Below are 22157 nucleotides of genomic sequence, written 5' to 3' on the forward strand. Positions count from 1 at the left end.
GTCACGGCTGTGAATCTCCGTACTTACTCTCTGGATGCCTTCCTCATTGACACAAACTTTATGGAAAAGCCTTTTGAAGATCTTGCTCAGGGTGAGAGCAAACATTCTGATTGCAGCCAGATTTAAGTTTTGACCCATTTCGTCAAGAATCTCAGTAGCTTGATCCTGAATAACATCAAGTGAATCTCCAGATTCCAAACTAATCTGCAGACAAACAATGCTAGAAATGAGAATACGCACTACACAATAGTAATTTAAGGTAACCTTTGTTCCTCAAATGGGTTTGGTATCACACCATGTGCTCGGGAAAAAATATGGAGCATCAATAATACTATGTGACAATATTGATCCCCAAGATACACAATCATGGCAATATTCAACCGTTTGTCATCAGTACGCTCTTAGAATACCGTACAAACTAAAGAATCTCAGTAATGACACCACTTTACTGCTGGAATAAGATACCAAAGCATCAAGAACACTAGCAAATAGTACACAAAATAAAAAGCAAAATCAATATACTGTGGATATATAACTAGAATTGTATAAAATAGATTAAGGAGCAATCAGGTATATAAAAAATAGAAACATTTTTATTAACAGAAGTCCACAAAAATTTAACACTAAGTGAAAGTAATCAAAACATTTCAAGATTAATTGCAGGAAAGAATACCATGAGGAAAAAGACTCCAATAGTTCTACCTGCCCATATTTGTGCAAATGTTATATTCAATAAGGTGCAAGTGCAGTCATAGATCGCACATCAATGGCAAGCTGCATAGCCCTGCAGTCATTTTATCAACACATCATATTATCAATTTGGGAATGCATAATGCTTACCACGGACAGGGGTAGAGGAGTCTAAGGCCAGGTGTGGATACCCCAACAGTCCCCGACGCGCGTTTCGCGGGCGAATGAACCCGCTTTCTCAAGGGGAATCGTTAGAACGTAACCATGGAAACCTCAGCTATTGCCCTGTACATGGGGTTAAGCGACAAGCAAATGAGAAGAACTATACTACATTTCTAATTGGAGGTATTTCTTAATATTATTATTATACCTACTACATATTGGGGAAAAACCACGACAAACTTGGTGAATGGTGGCACAACTACAAAGAGAGTGCTCGATGTTTGGCCAGATGTGAGAAAGGGGAAATGGAGGGTAACCAAACCACCCTGTAGTAGACTGAACAAGCAGTGTGGGCATATCTATTCATAACAAAGGGGGTATCCAATGCATGTGATAGGGGTAAGAAGAGTGAGGGGAGAATCTGATGAGAAGAAGTATAAAGTGATACAAGTATAATTCGTTATTAAATTATTAAATAGGTTACCCCTATCACACCCCCTCCCGGTCGCACACCTGGCCAAACACTGATGAATGTAACCTTTATACATACACCAGATTGTCACTTCATACATGCTCATCTTGCAATTATGCCCACTATTTATTATTTTATGTTCATTTTTGTTTCACTTTTATTCATACTCTCATTCATCCCACTTCACATATTTTATAGTCCTTGTTCTATTGCTCCAATTGTCTATACAAGTTAGTTGTTGTTGGTGAGCTGTATATTATGTGTACACAATTCCGGCAGCATGTGCTCCTTCCCCATTGCACCTGTATGCCACATACTCCTTCAAGTGGCCTTTCTTTTGGTTCCTCTGCCCTTGCGATCGGACTGGATGCGCGCGCATGAGCCGCTTGCGTCCCGGCTGTTGACCGCCCCCTGTATCACGTCATATGTGCTGCGATTTCATCGGTCACATGATGCGGGGGTCGGCAACGTCTGTGTCCTCCTAAAGGCACATGCAGCGATTTCCCCGGTCCCATCCTATTGGCTGGCCACACATTTTTAAACTCTGTGATTCAGCCTGGACATCACCCCCTAATGAAGGACGAGTTCTGAAATGCGCGTGGGGTGTGCGCCGCACTTGCACAGCTGATCACTCACTCAGGTAATATACATTTCCTCTCTCTTATGCCTTTTGCACACTGGCTACAATCTGTCTCTCATTTACATCTTCAGATCACACGTTTTGAGTGACGTATTTAGGTGCATCTAAAAAAATTAGAATATAATCAAAACGTTAATTGACGAACTGAAATAAATACAAAAAGTGAAACTCATATATTATATAGAATCATTACAAACGGAGTGATGTACAGTGCCTTGCGAAAGTATTCTGCTCCCTGGAACTTTTCAACCTTTCCCCACATATCATGCTTCAAACATAAAGATACCAAATGTAAATTTTTGGTGAAGAATCAACAACAAGAGGAACACAATTATGAAGCTGAATGAAATTTATTGGTTATTTTAAATTTCTGGGGAAATTCTAAAACTGAAATGTGGGGCGTGCAATATTATTCTGCCCCTATACTTTCAGTGCAGCAAACTCACTCCAGAAGTTCATTGTGGATCTCTGAATGATCCAATGTTGTCCTAAATGCCTAATGATGATAAATATAAACCACCTATGTGTAATCAAGTCTCAGTATAAATGCACCTGCTCTGTGATAGTCTCAGGGTTCTGTTTGAAGCACAGAGAGCATCATGAAGACCAAGGAACACAACAGGCAGGTCCGTGATACTGTTGTGGGGAAGTTTAAAGCCGGATTTGGATACAAAATGATTTCCAAAACATTAAACATCCCAAGGAGCACTGTGCAAGCCATCATATTGAAATGGAAAGAGTATCATACCACTTCAAATCTACTAAGACTCGGCCGTCCCTCTAAACTTTCATCTCAAACAAGGAGAAGACTGATCAGAGATGCAGCCAAGAGGCCCATGATCACTCTGGATGAACTGCAGAGATCTACAGCTGAGGTGGGACAGTCTGTGCATAGGACAACAATCAGTCGTACACTGCACAAATCTGGCCTTAATGGAAGAGTGGCAAGAAGAAAGCCATTTCTCAAAAGATATCCATAAAAAGTGTCATTTAAAGTTTACAACAAGCCACCTGGGAGACACACCAAACATGTGGAAGAAGGTGCTCTGGTCAGTTGAAACCAAAATCGAACTTTTTGGCAACAATGCCAAACGATATGTTTGGCATAAAGGCAACACAGCTCATCACCCTGAACACACCATCCCCACTGTCAAACAAGGTGGTGGCAGCATCATGGTTTGGGCCTGCTTTTCTTTAGCAGGGACAGGGAAGATGGTTAAAATAGATGGGAAGATGGATCAACAGTCCAGTTCTTTTTTTCCTTGGCCAAGGTAAGACACTTCTGGCATTGTCTATTGGTCATGAGTGGCATGACATAAGGAATGCGACACTTGTCCTGGACATGTCCATGTGCGGTGGCTCTTGAAGCAATGACTCCAGCAGCAGTTCACGCCTTGTGAACCTCCCCTAAATTTTTTAATGGCCTTTTCTAAGCAATATTTTCAATGCTGCGGTTATCCCGGTTGCTTGTGCACCTTTATCTACCACACTTTTTACTTCCACTCAACTTTCCATTATTATGCTTGTCTACAGCAGTCTGTGAACAGCCAGCTTCTTTAGCAATGACCTTTTGTGGCTTACCCTCCTTGTGGAGTGTGTCAATGACTGCCTTCTGGACATCTGTCAAGTCAGCAGTCTTCCCCATTATTGTGGCTCCTACTGAAACAGACTAAGGGACCTTTTTAAATGCTTAGGAAGTCTTTGTAGGTGTTTTTTGTTAACTATTCTAATTTACTGAGATAATGATGTTTGGGTTTTCATTGGCTGTATTATTATTATTATTATTATTATTATTTATTGTTATAGCGCCATTTATTCCATGGCGCTTTACAAGTGAGGAGGGGTATACATAATAAAAACAAGTACAATAATCTTGAACACTACAAGTCATAACTGGTACAGTAGGATGCCATAATCATTAACACAAATAAAGACTTGAAATAGATCACTCTGTTTGTAATGACTCTCTGTAAGAGTTTCACTTTTTGTATTGGAGAACTGAAATAAATTAACTTTTTGATGATATTCTAATTTTGTGAGAAGCACCTGTATGTGTACTGCATAAACAAATTCTATTTTTAATTTGTTCCTGTTTAATATCCCATCTTGTGCTGTTCAATCCCACATTAATTGATTTATCTCTTGGCACACATGCTTTTTTTCATCTTGTCCCATATATGTTTTGTCACTGTTCCAGCATGTATATTGATCCACATTGGTGGTACATAGTATTGACTTCACTGTTTTTTATAATATTGCTGGACTTCTTATCTGCACTACTTGGGCAACCTGTCCTGCCATAATTACCGTAATCTGTATTTAATCCAGTGTATCATATGATGCTTTTTACTTACCTGTTGGACCTTGAATCTTTCTTTACAATTTATTGCTGTGCATTTATTAATTGTGAGTGCTGCTAAGATTAAATGTAACTGTGGGCACTCGCTTTGTAGTAGTGCCACCATTCACCAAGATTGCTCTAATCAAGGTGTTCTATCCTTTTCTATTTAAGTCTTGGAATATTTTTTGACCACATATTCGTTTTTTCCTCTCTTGGTTTCTCTGCACAATCCGAATGGTCTGCCATTTTTTCCCTCAATGTACATATATATCACCACTTCTATGATACATCTGTCATTGTTTTGTAGTTGATATTTATGGATTTCTCCCGTCCAGCGAGCTTTGTTTCTACTTCATGGATCTTGGAGATAGGAATACCCCTTTAAGTTTCCCCTCCACTGGAACGAAGACGCCTAGACCAAGCCCTGAAATAACAACCCCATAGCATTATCTCTCCTCCACCAAACGTTAGAGGTGGTACAGGCAGATGACGACATCCTTGAATTTGTCACTGAGACTGATTGATAAACCTGAATTCACATACAGCTCATGAAAAATCATTCCTGTAAAAATAATCAGTGCAATGTAATGCTGAACAGCTGTCCTCTCACCTGTCTGAGAACATATTGTAACTGGTCAGACTGTAACACCATGGCTTTCAGGGCACTTGGTTTGCATGGGATAAGGCTCCTATAAATAACAGGTGAAAAACATTTCATGGCATATCGCAGGTCGCTGGACTGACGTCGGTCTTCCAGAATGTCCTCAAACACCTCCCTTTTTTTGCTTCTGAACTCCCTCTGCTGTGAATGCAATGGTACAAATAGTAAGTTTATGATTAAATGGCAACTACAACGCAGACATTCCTGATCATCTCCATAGTAGGTCTATATCATGACCATGAATAAGTGATATATTTTATAATATATGCTACAATATAATATTAATCTGTGTCTTTATAATGTATCATACAACACAGCTTCAATAGAGGTAAATATTGGGCCCTTCCGAGTAGGAAGAAACAACAACCCACCCCTTGCTTCACCTATATCAAGCCAAAACCAGTCTATCAAATCACCATTAGGGATGCTGAATGGTGTCCATTTTGCCCTATATGTAACAGTGTTTTGTCGGGCACCAGACACTTATGCTTGCCCTTCACCTTATGGCTTGAGTACTGTCAGGCATCTTCAATCACCATTAGTACAGCTGTCCTCAGTTACTTAGGTCAATTTGAGATAAACTGTGTACCAGCATATAAATACTGCAGCATAAAATAGCAGAGGCCCCAAAAAAAACAACAAACCAGGGATAAATCCAATCAAACAAACCAGCCAAATCGCCTTATTAAAGGATGGAATACTCTGTTCCTCCTTTCCAATTATTTATAGGAAGATCAGCCCAAAACTCACACTGGATATCCCCAGCGTGATCACTGTTGCAGCATATGACCACAAAACCGATATTTAAATGACAGGGCACCCATTGTAACACTCCAATCACCCTGGGAGTAGTGCCACATTTTTGAGAAGAATATATCAAGCAAAATGGTTAGATCTCACCCATTTCTTGCGGAGACTATGTCAACTCTGCTCCGGGTGGGACTAAGTTATGGGCCTCTGTTATAAAATAGTGTCTTATAATGGGTGAGATCAAACCGTTTTGCTTGATATATTCTTCTCAAAAATGTGGTCATATGCTGCAACAGTGATCACACTGGGGATATCCAGTTTGAGTTTTGCTATTTATTGATATCAACTTCCTGTTTGTGGCACATTAGTATATGGGAGGGGGAAAACTTTTCAAGATATGTGGTGACCATGGCGGCCATTTTGAAGTCAATCATTTTGGATCCAACTTTATTTTTTCCAGTGCGATGAGGGTCATGTGACACATCAAACTTATTGAGAATTTCACAAGAAAAACAATGGTGTGCTAGTGCCATGGTAAGGTGACTACACCAGGAGGGGGTAGTGCCATGGTAAGGTGACTACACCAGGAGGGGCTAGTGCCATGGTAAAGTGACTACACCAGGAGGGGCTAGTGCCATGGTAAGGTGACTACACCAGGAGGGGCTAGTGCCATGGTAAGGTGACTACACCAGGAGGGGCTAGTGCCATGGTAAGGTGGCTACACCAGGAGGGGCTAGTGCCATGGTAAGGCGGCTACACCAGGAGGGGCTAGTGCCATGGTAAGGCGACTACACCAGGAGGGGCTAGTGCCATGGTAAGGCGACTACACCAGGAGGGGCTAGTGCCATGGTAAGGTGACTATACCAGGAGGGGCTAGTGCCATGGTAAGGTGGCTACACCAGGAGGGGCTAGTGCCATGGTAAGGTGGCTACACCAGGAGGGGCTAGTGCCATGGTAAGGTGACTACACCAGGAGGGGCTAGTGCCATGGTAAGGTGACTATACCAGGAGGGGCTAGTGCCATGGTAAGGTGACTACACCAGGAGGGGCTAGTGCCATGGTAAGGTGACTACACCAGGAGGGGCTAGTGCCATGGTAAGGTGACTACACCAGGAGGGGCTAGTGCTATGGTAAGGTGACTACACCAGGAGGGGCTAGTGCTATGGTAAGGTGACTACACCAGGAGGGGCTAGTGCCATGGTAAGGTGACTACACCAGGAGGGGCTAGTGCCATGGTAAGGTGACTACACCAGGAGGGGCTAGTGCCATGGTAAGGTGACTACACCAGGAGGGGCTAGTGCCATGGTAAGGTGACTACACCAGGAGGGGCTAGTGCCATGGTAAGGTGACTACACCACGAGGGGCTAGTGCCATGGTAAGGTGGCCTCCACAAGTGACTGCGCACGTTTGACACAGATTAAGAAATAGAAATGACAATGTCATGCCATAATAAGGGAAATGGACCTGAACCCTGTGACTCCTGATTACTGCTGTATATTATATATGCACTAGAAAAGGGCCCGATGCTATCGCATCGGGAGTGCGGTGAAATTAACATCTGTGTGTGCTTAGTGGTGCTGACAGGAGCAGCGGACATGTCTCCCCAGGTTTGCGTTTTCCAACATACCATATTTTTCTGATTATAAGACACTCCGGATTCTAAGATGCACCACAAATTTTGAGGAGAAAATAATTAAAAAATATGTTTTAATAAAAAGGTGGTGCTTCTTATAATCCTTGCATCTTATTGCTTACCCGGGGTGGAGGCTGAGTGAAGCGGGGTCCCAGTGTCGCTGCTGGTGGAGGCAGGAGGGGGCTGATGCTGCAGGCAGGGATGAGGGGGGCTCTGATGTGCAGTGCGCTGCGGGGGTCTTGTGCTGCTGCTGGTGTCCGGCGGTTGCTGGTCGGTGCTGCGGGTGTCTCCGGTGCCCAGCGGTACAGCGTGGGTGTCCGGCGCTGCCAGAGCCATATTCCCGGAGACCACCGCACATGGAACCGTGGAAGTGCCTGTTGCAAAATGTCAGCAGAGCCCCGGGCAGCGACGAACACCCACGCAGCACCGCCGGGCACCCGGAGACCCCCTCATCCCAGCCTGTGGCCTACATCCACGGTACCAGTAAGGCTACTTTCACACTAGCGTCGTACTCGGCCCGTTGCACTGCGTCGGGCCGACGTACCGACGCTAGCAGTGAATGCGCCGCACAACGGGGGCAGCGGATGCATTTTTCCAGCGCATCCGCCGCCCCATTGTGAGGTGCGAGGAGGTGGGGGCGGAGTTCCGGCCGTGCATGCGCGGTCGGAAATGGCGGTCCGTCGGCAGCAAAAAACGTTACATGTAATGTTTTTTGCAGCCGACGGTCCGCCACAGCACGACGGTTGCGACATGTGGCAAAGTGTCGCAATGCGACGCTAATGCAAATCAATGGTGAAAAACGCATCCTGCAAGCACTTTTGCAGTATGCGTTTTTCCAACCAAACGACGCATAGCGACCTGCAGTGCACGACGCTAGTGTGAAAGAGGCCTAGGCATGTTGGCTCTGCGGCCCTAACTGCGCAAGTGACACTACTGCAGGGCCTTATGGGATTCGGGGACAGCGGCCATTATTCTATAGGATACATTACTACACTGTGTGCAGAGCCTGGTGTAATGGAGATCACACTGATGTATGCAGAGCCGTGGGACGCTCTGCCCTCGGGGGTCCTGCTGCATTTATCACAGAGCCTCCTACAGCCAGTGTTACTAGCTGCCGCGCCCCATTCTCCTGTACGTAAGGAAGATGCCACTTACTAAGTACGCGGTGCCCATAGCTGCTGCCATAGGTGCCCTCCAACTGCAGTAAGTGTTATCCCACTGACATCACCGGGTCGCCCCCACACGTAAGAACGGGTTACACAGAACCACAGGAAGGGGCGGGCAGAACCGGAACTGATACGGGCTGGTCTAGTTTGACAGCTACGGAAACCTTGCAGGACAAAGCCAGTGTTGTGCTAAAGGATTGTACGGCTGGATTGTACGGAAGCCGCATCCGGCCATGCTGTATTGCCTGCGTGCTTCACTTCCGCCCAGCTGTGGTAGCTCGGTCTCCACGTGTGTATTCTGCAGGAAGAGCGGAGTGCCCGGACTCTGAGGATGGCGGAAGGCGAGCATGTGTGTGCAGTGCGGGAGCAGCTGGCGTCCGTGCTCCAAGACCTGTATGATTTCGGTGAGGATGGCTTGTAGCTGCTGCGACCCCCAACTGTTGGAGACGGGTTTCCGACGCCCCTCGGAGTGTAGTGCCGCCCTGATAATGCTGGCCAGGCACAGTGCCGTGCTGCATTGTTTGTACGGGGTCAGCAATGCCCCCCATTGTGTGCTGCTCTGTGTGTACGGGGGTCAGCAATGCCCCCCATTGTGTGCTGCTCTGTGTGTACGGGGGCCAGCAATGCCCCCCATTCTGTGTGTACGGGGGCCAGCAATGCCCCCCATTCTGTGTGCTGCTCTGTGTGTACGGGGGCCAGCAATGCCCCCCGTTCTGTGTGCTGCTCTGTGTGTACGGGGGTCAGCAATGCCCCCCGTTCTGTGTGCTGCTCTGTGTGTACGGGGGTCAGCAATGCCCCCCGTTCTGTGTGCTGCTCTGTGTGTACGGGGGTCAGCAATGCCCCCCGTTCTGTGTGCTGCTCTGTGTGTACGGGGGTCAGCAATGCCCCCCGTTCTGTGTGCTGCTCTGTGTGTATGGGGGCCAGCAATGCCCCCCGTTCTGTGTGCTGCTCTGTGTGTACGGGGGCCAGCAATGCCCCCCATTCTGTGTGTACGGGGGCCAGCAATGCCCCCCATTCTGTGTGTACGGGGGCCAGCAATGCCCCCCATTCTGTGTGTACGGGGGCCAGCAATGCCCCCCATTCTGTGTGTACGGGGGCCAGCAATGCCCCCCATTCTGTGTGTACGGGGGCCAGCAATGCCCCCCATTCTGTGTGTACGGGGGCCAGCAATGCCCCCCATTCTGTGTGTACGGGGGCCAGCAATGCCCCCCATTCTGTGTGCTGCTCTGTGTGTACGGGGGTCAGCAATGCCCCCCGTTCTGTGTGCTGCTCTGTGTGTACGGGGGTCAGCAATGCCCCCCGTTCTGTGTGCTGCTCTGTGTGTACGGGGTCAGCAATGCCCCCTGTTCTGTGTACTGCTCTGTGTGTACTGGGGGCCAGCAATGCCCCCCATTCTGTGTGTACGGGGGCCAGCAATGCCCCCCATTCTGTGTGCTGCTCTGTGTGTACGGGGTCAGCAATGCCCCCGTTCTGTGTGCAGCTCTGTGTGTACGGGGGTCAGCAATGCCCCCCATTGTGTGCTGCTCTGTGTGTACGGGGGTCAGTAATGCCCCCCATTGTGTCCTGCTCTGTGTGTACGGGGGTCAGCAATGCCCCCCATTGTGTGCTGCTCTGTGTGTACGGGGGCCAGCAATGCCCCCCATTGTGTGCTGCACTGTGTGTACGGGGTCAGCAATGCCCCCCGTTCTGTGTGCTGCTCTGTGTGTACGGGGTCAGCAATGCCCCCCGTTCTGTGTGCTGCTCTGTGTGTACGGGGGTCAGTAATGCCCCCCATTGTGTGCTGCTCTGTGTGTACGGGGGTCAGCAATGCCCCCCATTGTGTGCTGCTCTGTGTGTACGGGGGCCAGCAATGCCCCCCATTGTGTGCTGCACTGTGTGTACGGGGGCCAGCAATGCCCCCCGTTCTGTGTGCTGCTCTGTGTGTACGGGGTCAGCAATGCCCCCCGTTCTGTGTGCTGCTCTGTGTGTACGGGGGTCAGTAATGCCCCCCATTGTGTGCTGCTCTGTCTGTACGGGGGTCAGTAATGCCCCCCGTTCTGTGTGCTGCTCTGTGTGTACGGGGGTCAGCAATGCCCCCCATTGTGTGCTGCTCTGTGTGTACGGGGGTCAGTAATGCCCCCCATTGTGTCCTGCTCTGTGTGTACGGGGGTCAGCAATGCCCCCCATTGTGTGCTGCTCTGTGTGTACGGGGGCCAGCAATGCCCCCCATTGTGTGCTGCACTGTGTGTACGGGGTCAGCAATGCCCCCCGTTCTGTGTGCTGCTCTGTGTGTACGGGGTCAGCAATGCCCCCCGTTCTGTGTGCTGCTCTGTGTGTACGGGGGTCAGTAATGCCCCCCATTGTGTGCTGCTCTGTGTGTACGGGGGTCAGCAATGCCCCCCATTGTGTGCTGCTCTGTGTGTACGGGGGCCAGCAATGCCCCCCATTGTGTGCTGCACTGTGTGTACGGGGTCAGCAATGCCCCCCGTTCTGTGTGCTGCTCTGTGTGTACGGGGTCAGCAATGCCCCCCGTTCTGTGTGCTGCTCTGTGTGTACGGGGGCCAGCAATGCCCCCCATTCTGTGTGTACGGGGGCCAGCAATGCTCCCCATTCTGTGTGCTGCTCTGTGTGTACGGGGGTCAGCAATGCCCCCCGTTCTGTGTGCTGCTCTGTGTGTACGGGGGTCAGCAATGCCCCCCGTTCTGTGTGCTGCTCTGTGTGTACGGGGGTCAGCAATGCCCCCCGTTCTGTGTGCTGCTCTGTGTGTACGGGGGTCAGCAATGCCCCCCGTTCTGTGTGCTGCTCTGTGTGTACGGGGTCAGCAATGCCCCCTGTTCTGTGTACTGCTCTGTGTGTACTGGGGGCCAGCAATGCCCCCCGTTCTGTGTGCTGCTCTGTGTGTACGGGGGCCAGCAATGCCCCCCGTTCTGTGTGCTGCTCTGTGTGTACGGGGGCCAGCAATGCCCCCCGTTCTGTGTGCTGCTCTGTGTGTACGGGGGCCAGCAATGCCCCCCATTCTGTGTGTACGGGGGCCAGCAATGCCCCCCATTCTGTGTGTACGGGGGCCAGCAATGCCCCCCATTCTGTGTGTACGGGGGCCAGCAATGCCCCCCATTCTGTGTGCTGCTCTGTGTGTACGGGGGTCAGCAATGCCCCCCGTTCTGTGTGCTGCTCTGTGTGTACGGGGGTCAGCAATGCCCCCCGTTCTGTGTGCTGCTCTGTGTGTACGGGGTCAGCAATGCCCCCCGTTCTGTGTACTGCTCTGTGTGTACTGGGGGCCAGCAATGCCCCCCATTCTGTGTGTACGGGGGCCAGCAATGCCCCCCATTCTGTGTGCTGCTCTGTGTGTACGGGGTCAGCAATGCCCCCGTTCTGTGTGCAGCTCTGTGTGTACGGGGGTCAGTAATGCCCCCCATTGTGTGCTGCTCTGTCTGTACGGGGGTCAGTAATGCCCCCTTTCTGTGTGCTGCTCTGTGTGTACGGGGGCCAGCAATGCCTTTTGCAGAGTGTTTGTCCATCTCGGAGGAGAACACCCAGCTGACGGCCATGTTGTGAGTATAGCCGCAGTGCACTGTATACACCTGCCAGTGTGCGACCACTGGAGATTTGACTGATCAGTGACCCGGAGCTGTACAATGATGGCTACACACGAATATCTGATGTATGGAACTAGTAGCTATAGCCAAACTGGGATAATTAGAATTACGTTTCACTCAAATATCTTTTAAAATCCCTAAAGTCCAAAAAAAAAAGCGAACAAGAAGCAGATAGTGAGACGCCTGGTATGTGAGGTGCACATTGGGGGTTGTCCACCTTTACAGACCGTTGTTGTTGTTTGTTTTCTTAAATGCTTTTAGTTTGAGCTAAAAATAATTTTTGCAATTGGATTTCCCTACAAATCTTCACATTCACGAAAGAATCCAATGGCTGATCGGGCAGATCCACAACCTCGGGCTTCTGTCACAGGTCTGATTTCTTCTCCAAGTGTTCTGTGATGTCTTATGTAGGACCTGTGCTGATTATAGTCTGTGGAGCAGGGCACATGTCCGCCCGAGCTGCACGCATCCGTCCGGTCATTCACTTGTCTGCATACAAGAAATCTGAGGTCTGGCCCCTACGTGTTGAGTGGATCTCCAGCTCATGTACCCATGTGTAGACCTGTCGCCCCCCAGACAGTTCTAGCCAGAGAACATAAGCCGGTCGGTGTGCTGACATTAGTAAAGTATAGCTTACTCCTTACAGGTGATGACTTTGTGACTCCAGAAGAAACCATACTGGACCATGGACAAATCGATGACCTTTCTGGTGAAAAGGAGACTGAAAAAGTGAATGGCCATGAAGAAAATGAGCACCCGGTGACATGTTCTAAACGGGGGAAGAAAACCGTTTCCATGTTCTTTGACTCTATTAAGGAAGAACTGTGTAGTCGGGCCAAGAGCCCCACCGTGTCTAGTAGTCCTGCACCAAAGCCTTCTACTGTTCAGGTTGTGAGTTTTATCAGCCGCAAAGGCAAGCAATGTAAGGAAGGAGATATACAAGAAGTGAATACAGAGGTAATTATTCTAATATGTTAATCATCTATATGTATTCCTTTAGCTGCTTTCCATATGGTAGGTGATAATTTGTTGATTGGTAAGTGTCAGACTATTGTGACCCCAGCATTCCTGAGAACGAGGCTCTGCAGCCCCCCGACTCCATAGAGCAGTGGCTGCATGTGCATGCTATCTGTTCATTCTCTATGGGATTACTGAAAACAGCTGCGTGCTATACTCTGGTATGTCCAGTAATCCAAAAGAGAATAGATGGAGTGGTGGTGCCTATGTCTGGCGCAGCTTCATACAGATGGCTGAGCCCATGCCTCAGGATTGCTGGGGGTGTCGGCCATTGGACGAATCAGTAAGTTATCACATATCCTATGGACTTCTGAGAATGGGAAAGAGCAGTCTTTAGTACACAGGCTACAAGCTCTCGAGTCTCTCAACTAGGAGTCTCATGTGACTTGACAAACGCTCGTGTTGTGTTATTTTGTAGGAAGCAGCAGTTGTTGCATAGCTGTAAAACTGCAGGGACAGGAGACCACACTGGAGAAGCTTTGTTTTCTACAGACAGGTGTCTGTATACTGGTACTTATTAGAAGTTGCAATTCTAGTTACTGTCAACTGGATCTGGGTTACAAGATCGTTTTTTTTTTTTTTAATGGAAATCCAAGTTTTCATTTTAAAATTCAGTTTGCCGACATTTCGTCACAAGGGTATGAAAAGAATGTGGACCACAAAATTTGTTGTGCAATTTCTCCTGAGTACGCCAATACCCCATATGTAGGAAAAAGCCACTGGGTGCATGGTATGGCTCAGAAGGGAGGGAGTACCATTTGACTTTTTGAAAACAAAATTGGATGGACTCAATGATGGCGCCATGTCGCGTTTCAAGACCCCCTGATGTACCTAAAGCAACCTTAACCCTAATCACAACCCTAACCATAATCACAACCATAACCACAACCCTATCTTTAGCCCAACCCTAACCCTAATGGAAAAATCGAAATAAATATATATTTTTTATTTCATTTATTTTTACCTAAGGGGATGATAAAGGGGGTTTTTATTTACAATTTTTTTCTGTCACCCATGACGGCACCACGGAGAGAGAGGATCCCCCCACCAAGGACAGGAAACCTACAGATAAAAAGGCGGTACCTCTCTCCCGCATCAGTTCGGTTTCCTGTCCTTGATGGGAGATCTACAGAAGACCTACCTCGTCGTGGGATTTCGGAGCCAATCAGTCCGATTCAGGCAGCGGGGGTCCCCCTGCCTCGGCTTGTGTGGTGACCTGAGGCGCCACTGCTGGGGTCAGCGAGCCTCTAGTGTGCGCGAGGAGAGGTGGCAAGGAGAAAAACGAAACGCAGCAGCGGCATCCCGGGGGGGGGGGGGTCCCTCTGAGGAGGAGATAGCGCTTGTCTTTCCTCCTCAACGTCATCTGCCACGGCTGGGGCTCCCAGGGGTTCCGGGAACCAGCATCCACGCACGACGATGCGCTGTGCCATTTTGTGGGCGGCCCCGCAGTAATCCCGTTATTCGACGGCACTGTGCATGCGCGAGAAGCTGGGCGCGATTTGGCACAATGCATGTCTGGGAAACCAGTCACTGCGTATGCGCGGGCATTTAAATAGCACAGGGGTTACTTACCGCTACTTAAAGGGGGCAGTCCTCAGGTCGGATGCTTCCGATGGAGCTCGACCAACATTCCCCTGCCATCATGAGTGACCTGGAGGGATCACCACTATCAGATCTCCACCGCAGCCGCCGTTGCAGCAGCAGCAAAAACAGAGGCCGCAAAAAGGACACCAGGAGGCTACCGGTAAAGGACACTCAGGATCGCTACACAGTAAGGCCGGCCTCACACTAGCGAGTTTTAAGGACGTATGAGCGCATAAACTACGTCCGTAAAATACTCATTACACACGGCCCAATGATTCTCTATGGCCCAGCTCCTATCTGCCGTATATTACGCATCCGTAATATACGGTCTTGTACGGCCGTAGAAAATCGCAGCATGCTGCGTTTGTCACCGTATTGCGCAAAAAAATCGCCAATGAAAGTCTATGGGGGCGAGAAAAATACCTATTCCACACGGACCAGCAGTGTGACTTGCGAGAAATACGCAGCGTTGTTAGTGAAAAGCCGGTAATTCAATTGCCGGCTTTTCATTTCTCCTTCACAAACCCGACATGATATGAGACATGGTTTACATACAGTAAACCATCTCATATCCCCTTTTTTTTTTTGCATATTCCACACTACTAATGTTAGTAGTGTGTGTATGTGCAAAATTTGGGCACTGTAGCTGCTAAAATAAAGGGTTAAATGGCTGAAAAAATTGGCGTGGGCTCCCGCGCAATTTTCTCCGCCAGAATGGTAAAGCCAGTGACTGAGGGCAGATATTAATAGCCTAGAGAGGGTCCATGGTTATTGGGCCCCCCCTGGCTACAAACATCTGCCCCCAGCCACCCCAGAAAAGGCACATCTGGAAGATGCGCCTATTCTGGCACTTGGCCACTCTCTTCCCACTCCTGTGTAGCAGTGGGATATGGGGTAATGAAGGGTTAATGTCACCTTGCTATTGTAAGGTGACATTAAGCCAGATTAATAATGGAGAGGCGTCAATTATGACACCTATCCATTATTAATTCAATTGTATGAAAGGGTTAAAAAAACACACACACAATATTGCAAAGTATTTTAATGAAATAAACACACAGGTTGTTTTAATATTTTATTGCTCTCTCAATCCACCTGAAGACCCTCGCTCTGAAAAATAATAAACCAACAATATACATACCTTCAGATGATCTGTCACGTCCCACGAAGTAAATCCATCTGAAGGGGTTAAATCATTTTACAGCCAGGAGCTGTGCTAATGCACTCGCTCCTGCCTGTAAATCCCGGGTACTGAAAGGAAAGCAGGATGATCTGTACTTACCTTGAGTTGCGGTGATGCGCCCTCTGCTGGATGTCCTCATGAAGAGGAGCCTTGGAAAAGTTCCCACGCTTGAGTTCATACTTTGAACTTATTTCTGGCCTACAAATCAATCCCTCTAAATCCTATGCTATGAATATATCTCTTCCCTCTTCTACTATCGCATAACTAAAGCATGATTTTCCGTTCCAATGGATAGCCAATCATTTGGACTACTTGGGAGTAAAACTAACACCAGACTATAATTCCTTATATACTGCTAATTACCCTCATATGCTTCGTAAAATTCCCTTAATACTACAGTCATGGGGCAAACTGCATCTCTCCTGGCTTGGCCGAGTACGTGCATTAAAGATGACCATTCTCCCTAAACTACTTTACCTTTTTTCGAGTCCTGCCAGTCTCGGTCCCTACTCAATTTCTTAAAATAGCTCAACGAGCAGTTAATACCTTTGTTTGGAGGGGTGGCCTCCCCAGAGTAAATAGAGCTACCCTTTACCGCCACCGCCTAAAAGGGGGTTTGGGGGTGCCAAACCTCGCTAAATATTATCAAGCAGCCCAACTGACTTTATACCATGCCTATTATGAACCCCCTTTGTAGCTGGCTCTAGAGGCCTCTGAGTGCCACTCGAACACTCTCGATACAATATTATGGATTCTCCCAACGCAACGCAGACATATTTCAAATCCTATTCTAGTTCATTCACTTAAAATTTGGGACTCTTTGAAATATTCTTCACAACTAATATCACCATTTCTGCCCTTGGCCCCCTTCTGGGGTAATACCCAGTTTCTCCCGGGCGTAGATTCTCTCAGGACCTTTCGCTTATGGGTCGCAGCGGGAATAACAAGAGTCCATCACCTTTTCAACATAGATGTGATTCTTCCATTTTCGGTCCTGAGCGAAAAATATCATCTCCCTCCTGGAGAAATATTCCGCTATCTACAACTTAAAAATTTTGTCCAATCCTTACTAAAAAAATTCTACCCCTCCTTATTCCTTCACCCCTTTTGAACAGAGATGCTGCCAAAACCCACATGCTCCGGGCATTATAACACTTCTTTATTCGCACATTAACTTACCCTTCCACAGGCGATGCCTAGGCTATACATCTCGCTGGGAGTCTGATATCGGTTCTACCCTGATGGACTCGGAATGGACCCAAATTTGGTCCTTCTCCACTGGAGGTATGCTAAATACCCTCATGTTGGAAACTAATTACAAAGTGTTGACCAGATGGTACTTGATTCCAGCCAGAGTAGCAAAGGCAGTCGCTAATTATTCCCCAAATTGTTTTAGAGGATGTATCTCTACAGGAGATATGCTTCATATCTGGTGGCTAGGCCCAACTGTGCGTAGGTTTTGGACCAGGGTATACCACCTGATCCTTTCAATAACAAATGTTAATCTTAAGAAAAACCCTTGGGAAGCCCTATTAAACAAGCGTATCCCCAATATTCCTAAATATTCCCGAGCCCTCATCACATTTATATTCTTAGCAGCTAAACAAACTATAGCATCGGCATGGAAAAAGCCAAACCTAGAACTAGCTGGGGTTAAATCACGTCTCTCTTGGTACATGATAAACGAAAAACTTTCGGCCATACCCACAGACAAAGTAGGCAAATTTGAACTTATTTGGCTTCCATGGGCAGAATATGCAAACCATACCTCTTTCACCATACCGATATCTCGGATGACGCACTCTGATACTCAGAACTCCGACTAAACTATCCAATTGGGAATGGTTGTAATACAACTTCTTCTTGGGTCTCCCCCACCCTGTCTTTTGTATGTTTGTTAGTATGTTAACTGGGTATATTTCCCTTTTCTTTGTTATATATTGTAACATGTGAATATACCGCAGTTTTTTTTCCTCTGTACCGTATTTGAAAATTTCAATAAAAATTTATTGTTAAAAAAAAACAGGTCATCTCAGGACACTATCCTAAACACCTTGCCCGTAATGCGAGGAGCTACCGCTTTTCTAGCAGATACCTCCGCGGACTCAGACTAGCTGCTAGATCAGCTGCTTTTTCTAACGCGGCTAGGCGCTCTCTTTGGCTAAAGTGTTGGCCAGGGGATCTCCAAACAAAATCGTCCATAGAGGAGCAACTTGCACTAGAACAAGAGGTAATGGGGCTAACAGACAAAGTGGTTCTCCTGGAGGTTCCCCTCCAAGAAAGAGGGGAAGGATACTACTTCCCCCTCTTTTTGAGGAAAAAACCAGACGGGTCCTACAGGACGATTTATAAATTTGAAAACTCTGAACAAGTATCTAAATGTGCAACCGTTCAAGATGGAAACAATAAAAACATCAATAAAAATGTTGTTTCCACTTTGTTTCATTGCAGTCCTAGACTTGAAGGATGCATATTACCACATCCCTATTCACAAAGACCATCAAAAATTCCTCAGGTTTGCGGTCCACATCGAGGGGGTGATAAGACATTTCCAATTTGCAGCCCTCCCCTTCGGACTAGCCATAGCCCCTCGAGTTTTCACCAAGCTGGTAGCAGAGGTAATGGCCCACCTGAGGGAGCAAGACACCCTGATCGTGCCATATCTCGACGATTTCCTGGTGATCGGCAACTCTCCTCAGCATTGCGAGAGACAATTAAAAAAGGTCATGCACTCGTTAGAAAACCTAGGCTGGCTGGTGAACGTGATGAAGTCCAAATTAGTACCGTGCCAAGTTCAGGAATATCTGGGTGTCACGTTGGACTCTGTCAGGCAGGAATGCCGCCTTCCTTCCAAAAAAATGCAAAAGATGGTCGGTCTGGTGTCCAGAATAAGGGATCTCCCCTCCATATCCCTACGTCAAACGATGTCCCTCTTGGGATCCATGACTGCTTGCATTCCTGCAGTACAATGGGCTCAACTTCATTCAAGAGATCTTCAATGGCAAATTTTGTCAGAAGAAGTTTCTCTAGAAGGAAATTTAGAATGTCGGTTCAGTTTGTCTCCAAACGCAATACTCTCCCTAGATTGGTGGACGTCATGGAACAACCTGTCCCAGGGTGTCCCTTGGGTAACCCCGGTCTCAAAGATAGTGACCACAGATGCAAGTCCCAGTGGGTGGGGGGCCCATCTGGATGATCTCATAGCCCATGGGGTCTGGTCAGGCAGCCTAAAGGGTGTATCTTCCAATATGAAGGAACTACTCGCAGTCAAGTTCGCACTCTTAGAGTTCATAAATCCCCTTCACTCCCATCATGTCAGAGTGGTGGTAGCATACCTGAATCACCAGAGAGGTACCCGTTCCCAATCCCTAATGGAAGTGGCGAAATCAATCTTCAAGATAGCGGAAAAAAACCTACAGTCCTTGACAGTCCTTCACATAAAGGGGGTGGACAATCACAGAGCAGACTTTGAGTCGATCCCGTCTGAAACAAGGGGAATGGGAATTAAACCAGGCCATATTCAACGAAATCTCGGAGAGGTGGGGAGTGCCACACATAGACCTCTTTGCGAAAAATCGAATGAAAAAAGTAGACACCTTTTGCTCCATAACACCATTGGGGAACCCGGTAGCATTAGACGCATTCCTGATTCCTTTGAACCATCAGGTGGCATATGCCTTTGCCCCAATCGCTCTAATACCAGCAGTTCTGAGGAAAATTCGGGAGGACAGAGCTCGTGTAGTTTTAATAGCCCCATTCTGGCCAAAGAGGGCATGGTTTTCTTGGATGAGGAGGATGTCCATCTCTGACCCTTGGGTGCTTCCGGACCTTCCGGATCTCCTCTTCCAGGGACCTATACAACATCCGCAGGTTGCAAGTTTACACTTGACAGCCTGGAATTTGAAAGCGAGCTGTTAGAAAATAGAGGGTTTTCACTGGGGCTGGTATCTACCTTACTGCAAAGTAGAAAACCTATTACAACTTAATACGGTAAAATCGAGAAAAAATTCCTGTCATACTTGGGCGCCATAATAGATGAAGAGGTCCCCCTGAATTCTATACTAGAATTCCTGCAAAAGGGGTTAGAGAGAGGTCTGGCCACGAGTACTCTAAAAGTCCATATAGCAGCTCTGGGGGCGCTATTTAATTGCGACTTTGCAGGGAATCGTTGGATTTCCAGGTTTGGTAGAGCAGCAGGGAGGTCAAGATCTCTGCCCTCGCGCAGCATCCCTCAGTGGGATCTAAATCTAGTGTTTGGGGCTCTGACTAAACTTCCCTTCAAACCCTCCCATGAAAAATAACATCTCTTAAAACTTCACTATTGGTCGCCCTCACCTCAGCACGCAGAGTTAGTGACATACAAGCCTTGTCAGTCAAACCCCCTTTCACTCAAATCCTGGATGATAGGGTCGCTCTTAAAACTGATCCAGCCTACCTCCCAAAAGTAGCTTCTCGGTTAAATAGAGCACAGGAGGTATCCCTTCCCTCCTTTTGTCCTAACCCCCAAAACAAGGAGGAAGAATCCTTACACGCATTAGATGTTGGGAGATGCTTGATCCACTACATAGAAGCCACTAGGGAGTGTAGGGAGGATGGATCTCTTTTTGTCTGTTTCCAGTGTCCCCGGAAGGGGAAAAAAGCTTCAAAAAGCACCCTAGCAAGATGGATCAGAGATGCCATCAGCCTGTCATACTCTTCAAGCGGGGTGCCAGTCCCGGGAGAAATCAGAGCACACTCAACGAGAGCAGTAGGGACCTCCTGGGCAGAAAGGGCCGGTGCCTCAATTGACCAGATATGTAGAGCTGCTACCTGGTCTTCACCCTCAACATTCTATAAGCACTATAGATTGGACCTTATCTCTTCCTCAGATCTCACCTTTGGGAAAAGGGTGCTGGAAGCGGTCGTCCCTCCCTAATGTACAGTCTCTGCAATTCTCTCCGTGGTGCCGTCATGGGGGACAGAGAATAATATAGTTACTTACCGATAACGGTATTTCTCTGAGCCCATGACTGCACCCGTACATTCCATCCCTTCACGTATGGGTGTGCACATTGATAGACTATCCTTATACTAATACCTAAATAAATAGCCACGCGGTATCTCGGTTAAGTCTTCAGATAGCGTTGAATTAGATTCTGTTTTTGACTTAAGCTCCCATCATGCTCTGTAAACAACTGATGCGGGAGAAAGGTACCGCCTTTTTATCTGTAGGTTTCCTGTCCTTGGTGGGCGGATCCTCTCTCTCCGTGGTGCCGTCATGGGGTCAGAGAAATACCGTTATTGGTAAGTAACTATATTTTTTACTTTGATCACTGCAGATCTCTGCGGGTAGACTCTGCATGCGCCCACCATTTTCTCCCAGAAGAAGACGCCGGGGGACATCACGGGGGATGCAGGGACTCTGGAGGTGGGGGGGATGGGGGGGACCCTATTTCTCTCTCCTCTGCGATCACATCAGAGGAGAGAGAAACTAAATGGAAAATCTGACTTTTTTTTTTTTGCGGTCGCCGTTATACCGTTAATAACGCTGATTGCAACACTGAGGTAGGTAAAAAACCGACCCGAATCATGTTCTCTATGGTCTCGGCTACCCCCGGCAGCTGAGACCCCGGAGAAATTCCGTCTCGGGGGGGCTCTATACACTTATTCCACAGCGCCGTTAAAAAGCGGCGCTGTGGTTTAAGTACCTTTAACTGCCGCTGTTAAGACGTGTTGGCGGTCGTTAAGGGGTTAAGTGTCAAATTATAGTCTATCCATGAGAAGAGCTCCTTGTGAACTGATATCAATCGCAGCATATAGCAGGCATTCAGAGGGAGGCAGCTCTCCAATCGGCAGCCCCACAACGTCATCGCAAAAGACCGATCGTTGCCATTGTGACCCAATGTTGTCATGACATCTGGGTCACCAGAGCTACCAAGCATGCTATATCATGCTCAGAGCATAATATAGAAAGTTTGTCTTGTCAGTCCAGCACTGAGACTATGTGCACACGCTGCGGATCTGCAGTGGATTTGACGCTGCGGATTCGCAGCAGTTTTCCCTGAGTTTATAATACCATGTAAACCTATGGAAAACAAAATCTGCAGTGCACATGCTGCGGAAAAAAACACACGGAAACGTAGTGTTTATTCCGCAGCATGTCAATTCTTTGTGTGGATTCCGCAGCTGTTTACACCTGCTCCTCAAGAGGAATTCGCAGGTATAAAACTGCAGGTGAAATCCGCACAAAAACCGTGGTAAATCCGCAGTGCGGTTTACCTGCGGATTTACCAAAATCAGTCCGG

The 22157-nt window shown here is 47.7% G+C and overlaps 2 protein-coding genes across 2 annotated transcripts in view; one reads left to right on the forward strand and one right to left on the reverse strand.

Moving 5' to 3' along the window:
- Positions 1-8660, reverse strand: part of GNPAT (glyceronephosphate O-acyltransferase) — a 229774-nt gene extending 221114 nt beyond the window's left edge. The window contains exons 1-3 of the mRNA XM_077283278.1: positions 8504-8660; positions 4916-5107; positions 28-204 (exon numbers count right to left, since the gene is read on the reverse strand). Of these exons, the coding sequence (XP_077139393.1) occupies positions 28-204; positions 4916-5107; positions 8504-8533 (399 nt within the window). The 5' untranslated portion in view covers positions 8534-8660. The remainder of the gene's footprint in view (positions 1-27; positions 205-4915; positions 5108-8503) is intronic.
- A 119-nt stretch (positions 8661-8779) lies between these two features.
- Positions 8780-22157, forward strand: part of FSAF1 (40S small subunit processome assembly factor 1) — a 68940-nt gene continuing 55562 nt past the window's right edge. Inside the window, exons 1-2 of the mRNA XM_077283280.1 lie at positions 8780-8918; positions 12736-13046. Of these exons, the coding sequence (XP_077139395.1) occupies positions 8846-8918; positions 12736-13046 (384 nt within the window). The 5' untranslated portion in view covers positions 8780-8845. The remainder of the gene's footprint in view (positions 8919-12735; positions 13047-22157) is intronic.

Source organism: Ranitomeya variabilis, chromosome 2, assembly GCF_051348905.1.
Source record: "Ranitomeya variabilis isolate aRanVar5 chromosome 2, aRanVar5.hap1, whole genome shotgun sequence".
NCBI lineage: Eukaryota > Metazoa > Chordata > Amphibia > Anura > Dendrobatidae > Ranitomeya > Ranitomeya variabilis.